Source organism: Acanthochromis polyacanthus, chromosome 2, assembly GCF_021347895.1.
Source record: "Acanthochromis polyacanthus isolate Apoly-LR-REF ecotype Palm Island chromosome 2, KAUST_Apoly_ChrSc, whole genome shotgun sequence".
In the NCBI taxonomy this organism is placed as follows: Eukaryota; Metazoa; Chordata; class Actinopteri; family Pomacentridae; genus Acanthochromis; species Acanthochromis polyacanthus.
Genome location: NC_067114.1, coordinates 3,664,506 through 3,677,257, shown reverse-complemented (window position 1 = coordinate 3,677,257; position 12,752 = coordinate 3,664,506). Strand labels below are relative to the sequence as shown.

General features: G+C 40.4%; 1 protein-coding gene across 1 annotated transcript; it reads right to left on the bottom strand.

Moving 5' to 3' along the window:
* Positions 1-536: 536 nt before the first annotated feature.
* On the bottom strand, positions 537-12,235 carry myef2 (myelin expression factor 2). The gene is made up of 17 exons (XM_022203197.2): positions 12,031-12,235; positions 10,884-11,086; positions 10,066-10,118; positions 9,079-9,086; positions 8,898-8,991; positions 8,247-8,438; positions 8,007-8,160; positions 7,862-7,911; positions 7,714-7,774; positions 6,795-6,896; positions 6,394-6,438; positions 6,209-6,310; positions 5,995-6,090; positions 5,735-5,794; positions 2,037-2,218; positions 1,094-1,145; positions 537-920 (listed from the first exon to the last, which is right to left on the bottom strand). The coding sequence occupies exons 1-17, from the start codon at positions 12,141-12,143 to the stop codon at positions 757-759; spliced, it is 1,731 nt and encodes a 576-aa protein (XP_022058889.1). The 5' UTR covers positions 12,144-12,235; the 3' UTR covers positions 537-756.
* Positions 12,236-12,752: the final 517 nt, after the last annotated feature.

The window sequence follows — 12,752 nt, the reverse complement described above, 5'->3', positions numbered from 1 at the left end:
AACAGCATAAGCTGCAGCTATTCTTCCTGGGGTCCTAAAAAATTACGACGACATACAATTCTAAAAATATCACTCAATCAAACAATAAAATATTTCACATTTAAATGAATCAATTAATCAATCAGACAATAAAATATTTCACATTTAAATCATACTGTAGTTTAAATAAAGTGTCATCATAAAATGACACTGAAAAATGTACGGTGTTTGTGAGTTTTTTGGTTTTGGATGATTTCTGTTTGCAGCGCATTTGCACCCGTCGGCCACTGTACATTTGCTATGAAAAAAATACTTTTCCTTCATCACTCTTGGTTTTATTCGATTGTTAAGAAGCTCCCGTTTTTTTGTGTCACCCTGTAGCATTATAGATCACACCTGATATAACTCATTGCCATTAATGCCTGCCTCCGTGATGAACGTGGAATTTTCCAACTTTTAAAGAGGTCAAAGTGCGGCAGTGACTAGAAACAGGAAGCGTCCATTTACACGATGAACAACTTTGAGACTTTGATCTGAGAAGAATTTACAACCACAAGTTTAAAAATTAAAAAGTTTATTTGTCCAAATAAACTGCCTGACAAATTAAAAAGGGTTTTACAAAACAAAGATAAAATAGCTATGTAGTATATATAAACAAAAAATGAAACCGAGGACACATGGAGATATGAAGTAATTGTGTTTTTAAAACAAAACAAAAAAGATCATTGGCAAGGGGGCTGAATGTGTAAGTGTTGTAGCCTGACTCCTACAAAAGCTCTAGGCGTTGCGATCGATGCGGACGTCCACCTCTCGGCCATTGATCTTGGTTCCATTCATCATCCTGCAGGCCTTCTCGGCGCTCTCCGCAGAGTCAAATCGCACCGTTCCACATCCCTTTGACTTTCCATTTTCCATCTTGATTTCTGCGAACATCACCTGACCTGCAGCGGACAAGAAAGAGGAACGATTCATTCTGAAAGCAGAACCTGACACAAAGGCATTTATGTTGAACAAACATCCGCCATGAAAAGCCAGGAGTCACTGAGTGGTTTGTGAAATGCACGATACAGGTGTAAATTCATTCTGAGCATTTAAAAGTGAGCAAAAAACATACCACAGTGGCTGAACTTCTCTTTCAGTTTTTGCCATGTCAGATCATAGGACAGCTGCAACAGAAATGTATATATCAGTCAGTATCTGCAGTGATAATGTATTTGAAGCTAGATGAAACAACACAAGATGCAAATAAACCAGCATCAATGAAGGATGTAGTATGCAGCGGTCCATCGCTTTTCACAGCCTCACTGTGTCACGGATATTTTGCAGTATATAGGTATTTTTATATATTTATTATTGTGGAGAGCTGCGTGGAAGAATGACGCTGGAGAAAGGATATCTGTCTTCTATACACTCCACACCTGCCACATGCTTTTTTTGTTTTAAACAGTAATAATAAGTTTGTGTGACGGCAAGAAGTCATCAAACACACCTCACACTCACGGTCCTGACATCACAGCACTTTATCAAACTAACTAGGCTGACTAAAGCACAAAAACACAAACATTAATACCACCAATATAAACCACAATAATGAGATTTAAACCCCAAACTCCCATGGTGCATTGCAGCACAACAGTTCAGCCACAGCGACCAGCTCTGTGATGGCTACATTATTTTAGCTGGAAAACAAGCATTTTCTAGCCTAAAAAATGTAAAACTATATAAAAAATAATAATGGAAACATATTAAAAGAATATTTAATGGAAATAAAATGCATGGCTGTACATAGTGCTGCTGTGCAGTGTGTGGGGAGGGTTTATAACGCCTTAAAATACATATAAATAATACAATAAATACGGTTGCCCTTTCGTGGATTTTCCCCTATCGCGAGAGGAATCTGGAGTAACCCCTGGAACAGACGAGGGACCACTGAACTCAGACAGTCTAACTTAAAGGGAAAGGAGTCATATCAATAAAATGCTCATTATTTCAGTGGGTTTTGTAACTCCAATCATTACTAATAAAGACGTATAAATTCTTCATACATCCAAACTTACATTTCGCACAAATATCTGACAGCCTGCTTTGGAGCCAGAGCCCCTGTCAGACATGCCTCCACCCATGTGGCTCGGCCCCCCACCTCCGTAGCCAAAGCCACGGTTCATGTCCATTCCTGACATGCCTAAACGGTCAAAGCCGGAGCCCATTCGGTCCATCGACATGTTGCCCATTCCACCGCCTGCAACAAACACACGCAAAGAGACACCAGAAATGAGGGAGCAGCTTAACATCACGTGCAGCATGTTTCAGCAGAGTGCAGGTTCCAGCACTGCTGTAGCCCTGCAAAGCCTGAGCACACATTCACAGAAAAGGGCTTTTCATATCTGATATAAGCCCAACATCACCATTCCTCCCACCTCCTTATTATGTTACCTCAAAGACATCTCACTGAAGCAGACATAAACACCGCAGAACAGCAGCTATCACCTCACACTGTTTATACAGGAGGCGGAATAGTTTGTATTCTTAGTCACCCAACAAACTCCACAAGAAAGAAAAACCAAAAGAAAACATGCAAATTCTCCTGTGAATACTAAAGACAGAGTTTCTGTAGCACTCCCTTTTCATTATCCTTTGTTGTGCACGATAACGGCTTGGTATTCATCTGCTTAAGAAAAGATCACTCAAGAGTCACTGTAAGACTTTCTAGTGAAGCACCCCGAACAAAGGATGAAATAAATGTTGGCTGTTCTGAAAAAATAAAACTAAGTCAGGAATTGGAGCCGTTTTCTTTCACCGAGGCACCGAGGACAACGGCTCAAATCTAGCAAATTCAACAGACATGTACCTGAAAGAATGCGTGCCAATCGATGTGTTAATTGCAAGAAAAGCAACAGAAGCACAACATGCAAACTCTGGATCACGAACGTATTATTAAAACTGAAGTGCTCCACGACTCGCACTCAGCTCAAACGCTACGAGGGTTTTTCAGGTTTCCTACTTCCTGGCCCACACAATATGCAAATAAGATTCTTTCTCCAACTGTCTTGGTGGCTGCCTACACAGTGAAAATGTTACGGCTCTTTGTGCCTTTATTCCAAATCCTCCATAGTTTACTGTATAATAAAACTAGGGCATATTTTTGTGTATATTTGGTAAGAAACTGATCAAAACCCATCTGATCTTTTTTTTCCTGTCCTCTAAGCAGTTTGCTGAAGTGCAAGCGAGGATTAATCTGTGAATGTGAAATTATTCTGCTCTATGATGCATCTTTTCTAAGATTAATGCACTGACTATGACGGTAGCAGCTTCTCTCACTGTAAGAAATGAAAAGCACTGCAAGAGGCGGGTCTTATTAACTCCTATTAATTAGCGTTAATTTGGAAAAACACACTTGGTGGCAGGCCAAAACTAAACTTGGCTGTTTAGTGGTTACAGAGCTGTCTGCAGCCGGTGTCTGGACGCTGCCAGAGAGGCTTTTGTAAAGGTAATTTTGGAACATTAAGTCTTTATTTAGACAGTTGGGGCAGACATTAACAGGAAAAGTGTGAGAGAAAAAAATCAAGAAGAATTTAACAGACGACGCCTTACATTTTAATCTGTACTGTATATATTTAATTCATATTTAATCAATGTAAGTGTTGGATAAGACACTGTATCGGCAGAATAGGGATCGAGCAAAACAGTTTGGATAACGTTTATTGGTAATCAAGGAGGGCCGATAACTCATATCTTGAACTGATAAACATTACAGCCCTTCACAGAGAACCGGTCATTCATAATTATGTCTCCTCATGAATGAGGGTGGGACTATCAGTGTTGCCAACTTAGCGACTTTCTCGCTAAATCTAGCGACTTTTCAAAGCTCCTAGCGACTTTTTTTTGTCAAAAGCGACTAGCGACAAATCTAGCGACTTTTTCTGCCGTTTTGGAGACTCTGATAGGAAAACTCGGCTCATTCTGCAGATACTGTCCTCAACAAGCAGCAGGTGCTGCTGTGAGCTTCTCCCCCTCCCAGAGCACAGGCTGTCAGTCCAGTAACCCAGCAGCAGTCTCAGTGAGGGGAGGGGGAGATCTATGGGGAGACCCACATCACTCCGCGGCCAGACGACAGATGAATCGCGCATGCGCAGTCACTACAGATCCCATCCAGACTTACGGAGCGGAATATAAATGAAAATGTTTTCTTCACTGTCATGCTAAAATAAACCACAGCATTTAGCCTCTAGTACAAAAACATATTTTGATTGTTTCATACTCACTTTTTGATCTATTCCACAACGTTATTCCTCTCTCCTATAACGTTGATTACAATTACATGCAAACTGGGAAATATGCAAATTAGGCGATGACATCATTTAGCGACTTCTAGGACAGCCAACAGCGACTTTCCTTACTGAGGAGTTGGCAACAGTGGGGACTATAACTGAATATGTAAAACAGAAATAGGAGTGATTAAATTAGGATACTCTCCCCTGTTTATGTAGGATCAACTGAGATCAATTATTGTACCTTTCTGCAGATCTGTCTGCCGTTCTTTTCTATTTTCTTAATCTTTCACTGTTCTGTCACTTTTATTGCCCACTGAGGTCCATATCTTAAAGCATTATTAATAATTAATAACTAGTATTTGTTTTCTAGACACTCTTCCAGGGTAATCTGTGGCCGCCTGCTAACTTAGCCACTAGCCGTTAGCTTTTAGCCACTGTGAGTAGCTAATTTCCTGGTTTGTGGTTTTTCTTGTACAGTTTTTGCTTGAGAGAGACATTTCTGAAACCAGAGCGGCTAAAGACAGGGAGAGCTAGCTGCATCAGACCTGAAGTAGTGCATTTAATTTATCAATAATCAGCAGTGTTCCCCCTCCTATATGACCGATGAGGCGGCCCGCCTCGCTGGTAGAGGCCACCGCCTCACTACAATTTTGCCGAAATTGCCGCCTCACTGGTCCGCGCCCAAAAAAAAAACAAACAAAAACCGGAAAGCACCAAGCCACCGGAGCTGTCATTTTTAACTCTGCAGGTCCGCCAGCTGCTCTCCCCTGGTCTCCCCCGCTAGCTGGTCGGCTAACACCTGCCACCGCTCGTCTGCCCGGGACAAACCGCGCCCTGCGCCCCCCCCGGTCCTTGCCTACACCCCAACGCCTCGCAGACATTTCAACCCAAGGGAAACACTGATCAGTCAATAAAAATATCCACATCGATACTCGGAAAGACGTTAAATGTCGGCCACGATAATCAGTCTATCCCTACAAAGTACAGGTTAAAGGCTGAAAACTATTATTGGTACGTCCCTGTCATAAACCATCCTGCTGCAGTTATGGGTACAACATCCAGCACATACTGTATGTCCCTTATGTTGATCCGAATGCAAGGTCTCACACACCAGTGCTCCTGGAGCTCATGGCTTTGTTCAACACAGCAGCAGCGCCAACACTTACTGAGGTGATCTCATTCAAGGACAATCTCTCCATCTACTAGGCCTCCTTATTACCCATCACCTACTCAGCAAGTTAGGACACTCAATGACTTTCTACATCACGATGCACTCATTCCTACTTTCACACGATTGGCTATATAAACTGTCAAAAGACCATAAAGTGGTTTAATGGGCAAATAACATTCAAATGTCAACGGTTAGGAGTCCCGTGGCTCTGCTGCAGAGCCTACTGTAGCTTACAGGTACCTGTGAAACCGAAAGTAGTTAAAGAACTGCTATGAAACATTTAGAAAAACTGTGGATTTAATTTGTCCTGTACCTAATCCAGTCCCCATGTGCCCCATGCCACCACTGCCCATGCCTCCTCCAAAACCTCCGCCTAAAGGAGAGAATGCAAGTTGGTGTGGATTAGATCAAATCATAATGCAAAGTCACAAAAGCACACACTGTCAAGCAAACCCCAAACCCTATCATAACTCAAAACCAGACTGCACAGAGGAACTTAGAAACTCTCCACTGTATCTGGTGTTTAATTAGGAAAAGAATTCAGGCTTGTCTGAAGTCACGAGAATCACTCACCCATGCCTCCAAAAGAATCTCCAAATCCTCGATTCATTGGCATGTCACCGTGACCGAAGTCCCGATCCATTCCACCCATTCCTGACCGGTACATATCTTAACATGAGAAAAAGAATTTACCTTAGCCTGAGGTCACCATAAACGCATCAGATGCATTTCAGCATTTACAGAATATCATCTGACAGCTGAACCTTATCTCCTCTCACTCATTTACCTCCCATTCTGCCCACTGGTGCCATGTCTCTGCCTCCAAAGCTGCCCATGTTGCCCATGCTCTCCATGCCTCCAAAGCCTCCACCTCCTCCACTACTCATTCCTGAAAAAAGCAAGTTCAAGCATCACCGACTTCATGCCTACACAAAATATTAAGCATGTTCTTCAGTAGCAAAAGCATCTTACCTCCTCCAAGTCTGTTCATTCCACCATAACCTGAAACATCCATACCTACAGCAGAAGCACATGTCAGTCAGGATCTGTCAGAGTGCTTAACGCATCCCCATCCTTTACATCCAGTGGAAAACATTTCAACAAAAGTCAAGCAGAAGTCTAAAAATCTTTCATCTCTTCAGCCAGTAATAATGCCAAATCTAAAAACAAGTCATGTAAATAAAAGCCATGAGTTTATAGCAGAATGCAGAATTTATGCATGTTAGTTTTTCAGCTTTCAAAGCTGTTAAATAATATTTCATTCAGGGGCTAATGTGTCACTCAGCTAATGGAGATGATTCTGATTCTTCACGTGTGCATGTGTGAGTATTTTGTGCCCAAAACAAATAAAAATATTCCAAAAGGTGACTGACCTCCAGGCCCCATGGAGCTCATGCTTCCTCCACCGCTCAGACGGTTGGCATTTATAGGCTGTCCTCCAGGCCCCAGCCCCAGGCCAATACCACCAAGACCCCCTACGTAAAAAAGAATACAAAGGGGAAAAAAAGGATATTTAACTATGGAATTTACAATAGCAAAGCAGATATATAAAAATGTATGTATAGCTCAGTCAAAAATCAGTGACAGTTACTGGAACAGACACTGAGAATTTTGTACACCAAAAGACATATTTTACCAAGACTCTTCACTGCAATGCACCAACCCTTAAGAATGGAAGCACTGCTTAAAGCCTAACTGATACCAAAGGCTCGCTGATGTTATTTTGTGTCATCCTGTTACATCTATAGCCTATGTCAGTGTGGTGAGTCTTTACTTTTAGTGCAGACATCAGAACTCTGTCCACTTCATAAATAACCACCATTACTACAGCATTAGAAAATGCTACAACTCAAACAGACTGGCAGCTCTATAAATACAGAGACATTCACCACAAAACATCTACTGCTTGAAGACAGTTTTGCTTTTTTGGAAAAAATAATGTTTATAGCGAGCATATAAACAAACAAAATGCTAAATTAATTGCAGGTGAAAAAAACTGTTGCATTACTATATAGGCAATAAGCAATTATACAAACTAAAAACACCATAAGGTAAAACAAAGGCTGACGAATTCCTTCTCATTTAATACATAAAATACCGGCAGTGTAGTTTATGTTTTTATGTGTGACGCAGCAGATAAATGACAGACAACATGAAGATGCCAACAGCTATATACTGCTTCAGCAATAGATGTGAGTTTTTCTAATATCACTGTAAATATATTGACAACGTTACTGTAACAGCCAATTCTGTAAGCTTCCTACTACGGATTGAAGGTATTGGTTTACTTACGTGGTAACTGAGAAGCTTTTTCAACTTGACGGAAATCTTCCGGGGGAAGAGACTTCTCATCCTGCAAGATCACACAACAAATATTAATTCTGCTCATTCAAACATCCTCTGCAAAGCTGATGTTATACAGTAACTGATAATAACATACCATTTTAACATGCATCTGTCTGTCAAACAGCATCTGTCCGTTGAACATGGCTGATACCAGAGTCAAGGAGACGGTCACAGTAAAATTGTACTCATACTGTATTCTTTTTCTTTATATACATCTAATGTTCAGTTCTGAAGGATACATATGGCCTGCACAGCCTCCAGTGACTGCTCAAAAGTCACCGTTCCCATTCCACGACTCTTGCCGTCTTTATCCTCCTTCACGTCTGCTCGCTTCACCACGCCGGCCATGCAAAACACCTCCTTCAGCTTCTTCCAGCCGACCTTGAAATCCAGCTGTAGAAAAACAGAAAAGCAACTTTAACCAACAACAATATCTGTCACTAGCTAAAGTCTGAAATTGCTCATTGCCATGTCCTCACATTAGCCACAAACACTGTGTTGCCCAGTCGTCCGGCCTGCAGCGCATGAATGACTTCAGGTGGGATGTTAGGGTTGTTGGCGATGGAGGGTGGGAGGTTCATCCCACCGGGCCCCATGTCCTGACCACGGCCTCCCTGTTGACCTCCTCCAATGCGCTGAAGCACACGGCGGGCATGTTCCCCATCAGGGTCCTTAAAAAAGAAACAATTGCCTGGTATTACCTGGTGATATTTCACTGTCCAGAATATTTTCACAAAAAAAACTTCAGTGTTTTACTGCTACAACTGTTTGAGTGCTTATAAATCTGCATAGAATCTACAGAAAAGTGCGCCATGAAAAAAAACTGTATCTGAATGCTGCAGAGATGGTCTAAATGTAAAGTCACTTGACATCGGAAAGGATTTGATTTTGCAGTAACATGGGACCTGTTACTGTTTGATATTTGCACCACAGTAATAGTAAGACAGCAACACTGAAGAAACAACACTTTAAACCTGCTGCTACGCTGAGAAGATACGTTTAATATGACAATAAAAAAACAGAAAGCGCAAAAAATAATTCCATTTTCTTCTTGAAACTCGAAAGATTTGTTAAAACACCATTAAAAATCAAAGCTTGCTGTAATCATTTAACCCTAATTTGATCCTCACCTCCTTGATATTGAGTCGTCTTCCACTCAGATCATGCTTATTCATAGTTAATACAGCCTTCTTTACAAACTCCTCATCTTTGAACTCCACCACACTGTTGAAAGAGGCAAACACATGAATTAATGCAAGCACAACAATAAAACAAGTTCTATGTTTAAAAAAAAGGAAATTGGTTTCTTACCCACAACCCTAACCAGGGCACACCACAGGAGTCCAGGAAGCAACCGAGGAGTGAACAAAGTACAGTTAAAATCCAGATAAACCACTGAAACATTATAAATCTGATGTATCAACATGCTTCTACTATGTTCTATAGTGCATGTTGGCCATATTTTGCCCACTGGCTTGAGCCAGCAGGTTTTTGGGTGTGTTTCTATTGCAAACAAGATAAAAAAAAAAAAAAGACTAATAAGAGTGCACTGTTAAAATTATCTACACTACAAGCAATGTTTACAATTAATATGGTTAAATGAGTAACAATAATAACGTATATTAATAAAAAAAACTGGATAAAAACATTTCTGACTAACATATTTCTGCATTGCAGTTTACGTGAAACATGTTAAGGTTTTGAACTGGACCACAGTTACCAAGGTAGAAAATAGAGGGAAAAAAATGCTAGAACAAATTTATTAAGCATATTGTTTCAGTATAACCTGTTTTGGCTTTATTTAAGAAAAATAGTGTGGTTCACCTTAAAATCTGTAATATGCATTTTTGCCATTTAGTATAAATACCTAACAAAGAAAACGTTACAGACTCTCTCAAGACTGTTTTGTTCCCTTGAAGAGAAAGCTGTGCCATATGACACAATTGTAAAAAAATAAGATTTTGAGACATGAGGGTCAATCAATAAGACAAACCACACAACCCACATTTCCCTTTGGAAAATGGCCAAACAAACAAACTTTTAAACCAATTGAAATGACAACAACAAAAGCAAAAGTGTACTCTTGGATGAGTGCATTAGGCTACTTTTCCAAAATCAACAGGACATCTCCCTTTCGAATGAATATCAATCATTAGCCATCTATCAGGCTGTAAACACAACCTAGAGTATCTCCAGTTCAGTAGACCCAAAGGATCAGAGCCTAAAAGAGCGCTAGATTAATGAGAGCCTGCTGAGGGCATTTAAAACCTCGTGCAGCAAGTTGGCCACATCACTTACCCTTGACTTTCCTTCTGCATCCTTAAAGAGCTCCACGTATGTAACCTCACCAACTACATGAGACATACAAAGGAAAAATACCAAAAGAACAAAGGAATTTAAGTCACCAAGTCTTCAAGTCGCCGTTGGCCTTGGCAATGCCGCTACTGATGGAGATGTCCCATTAATGATCAACAGTCAGCCCAGACCAACATCCCACCAGACAACACCATGCCTTTCTGGGCAGTGACTGAGACACCCAAAGGCCAAGGCCAGAGAGAAACACAGCTACATTAAACCTGGGAAATTCAAAAGACTTCAACATGATCAGTTTATCAACAGATTCCATTCAGAGCAGTTGAGAGTTGTACACTGTCCTTTGACCTTTCAAAAGGCTTCTTGAGACCCCAGTAATTCAGAAAGTAAAACATTACAATATTTTCATTCATACAATCAAGATTCACCTTGAAGCAGATGCAACAAAAACATTCAACAATCAATTCTACTGCTAGTTTGAGGTTACATTTTGGAGCTGACAATGCCATAAAACAAGTGACGATGTAACTAAGTTTCATCTTCCTTTTCTCAAATACATATCAGCCCAAACTAAATTGGTGTCCATCCAAAAAATTTGAATTAAAACTCCAATAACCTAAAGTCACGCTATATTGGTTCCTTAGTATCTGCACTAAGTACATCCAGAGAAAGCTAGAAACTAACTGACTGGAGCTAGAAGCAGAATCTTCCATCTGGTAACAAACAAAAAATGGGTCAAAAACTTCTAATCAGCTGAAGAGATAGAGAGAATGGGAGACCATCCCCATCACTGGGGACATTACCTTTCTCGCGCATCAGATCTTTAATTGCCTGCCACTTCATGTCATACGGGATATTGCTGATGAACACCCGGTTCCTGTGAGCACCCTTCTTTTCACCACCATGTTTGTCTTTGTAGGGATGGTAGCGGTTTCCTCTTCTGCTCCCAGAAGACTTCTCTTTAGCATCGAGCTTTTCTTTGGGCGATTTACTTTCTTCAGCATCCCTACAAAGTGGACAGAGCTACAGATCAGAGATCAGCCCCTCCCAAAGCCACTTTCACAATGTCAACACTACCATACATTTACATATAATCTTGTCTAAATGAGTACAAGGATACCTTTAGGTCTTCCTGAGAGTTAAAGGGCTTGCTTAATTCACAAATAATTCACAATTCTTAATAAGTGTAGTAGCTGACCACTTTTAAGTCAGTGAAAAAATACCCTATCGAAATTTCGGATTCTGCAGGTTTAAGGACTTATCTAACCACAAGAATTATAACAAATTGAAGTACAGATATTAAAAGTAAAACACCAGTGACAAGCATTGTATTCAATATTTACCTAAATTGTTAGCTTTCAAAGAATATAATTTTTTAAAAACATTTGTAAATCACATAACGTTGCTGTAAAATGCGGTTCATTCATTTAGACCAGATCGCTAAAGCTAAAGTTAGCAGCTAACGTCACGTTACTGTTAGCTCATACAACCGAGCTCAGATTACCAGGTATGCTAACGCTAGCTGGTAATGCTGTCTTAAATCAAGTGCAAGCCCATGTGATTTATCCAACGAACTTCGTTAAGCACGGAGTTTAATTTGCTGATTCGATGAGTGCTGAAATTCAGACCTCTGTTAGCTCTGGCTAACGTATGCTCTAGCTAGCAGGTGTGCTAAACACAACCGACATTAGCCGTCAGTAAAGATAATCCCGTTACATCATGTTTGAGCCAAAAATGCAGCATTTTTGAAATTATAACGCCTGCTTTTGGTGTAATACCAGTTACAAACCCAACAACAATCACCCAGTTCCCTCATATAAAAGTTTTTGACAACAGAGGCTAGCAGCTTGTCGGCTAACAATAGCCTAGCATCCCTGGACTCCATTTTAGCTAAGCTAGCTAGCAGCTCCACAGACGGGGCTGGTGGAACAATGCGCGGTTTTTGCTCACGTTTTCACGCCGTTAGGTGTTTCTTCAGAGGTCTCGTCGGTCGGTTCCGATTTGACGGAGGCGGTGGATTCGTCTTGCTTTGGCTCCTCGTCAAGAGTTACAACATCTGCCATGTTGAGCTTTGTTTTGCGCCACAAACACACTCTCACGATGCAAGATGCCTCTGTGTCCCTACGCAGTTCAAAATGTGCAGTGAAGATTTGTGGCTCCACCGCGAGATTTGGGGGTTGTTGCTAGGCAGCCTGGGTGAATAGAATAGAATAGAATAGAATAGAATAGAATAGAATAGAATAGAAGGATAATTGATATCGAAGTGAATGGCTAATCAGCACAAATAAAATGCAATATTAAAAAAATGTGCACATGATTGCTCAGAAATTAGAGGAAAAGTTCAAGAGACTGATGAACTTAATATGCAGAAAGTGACATATTCTGGGTCAATATATAATTGAAGTCCGTGGGATATATCTTGCATATATTTTAATTAAAAGTTAAAAAAGAATGTTTTTTATGTTCATTATGATCATGTCTTCACAAATTACATAATTATTTATTATAGAAACAATCACTTAAATGATTGGATATCGCCAAAATGTCAGCTAAACGAATTTAATAACAACCACCTTCTAATCAGCTAAACAAGAAAAAAATGAGCTCATTCAAAAATCGTTTTGGTTGTGTTCTTTTTGCTAAGTTGAGATAATCATGACAGATATTTATTT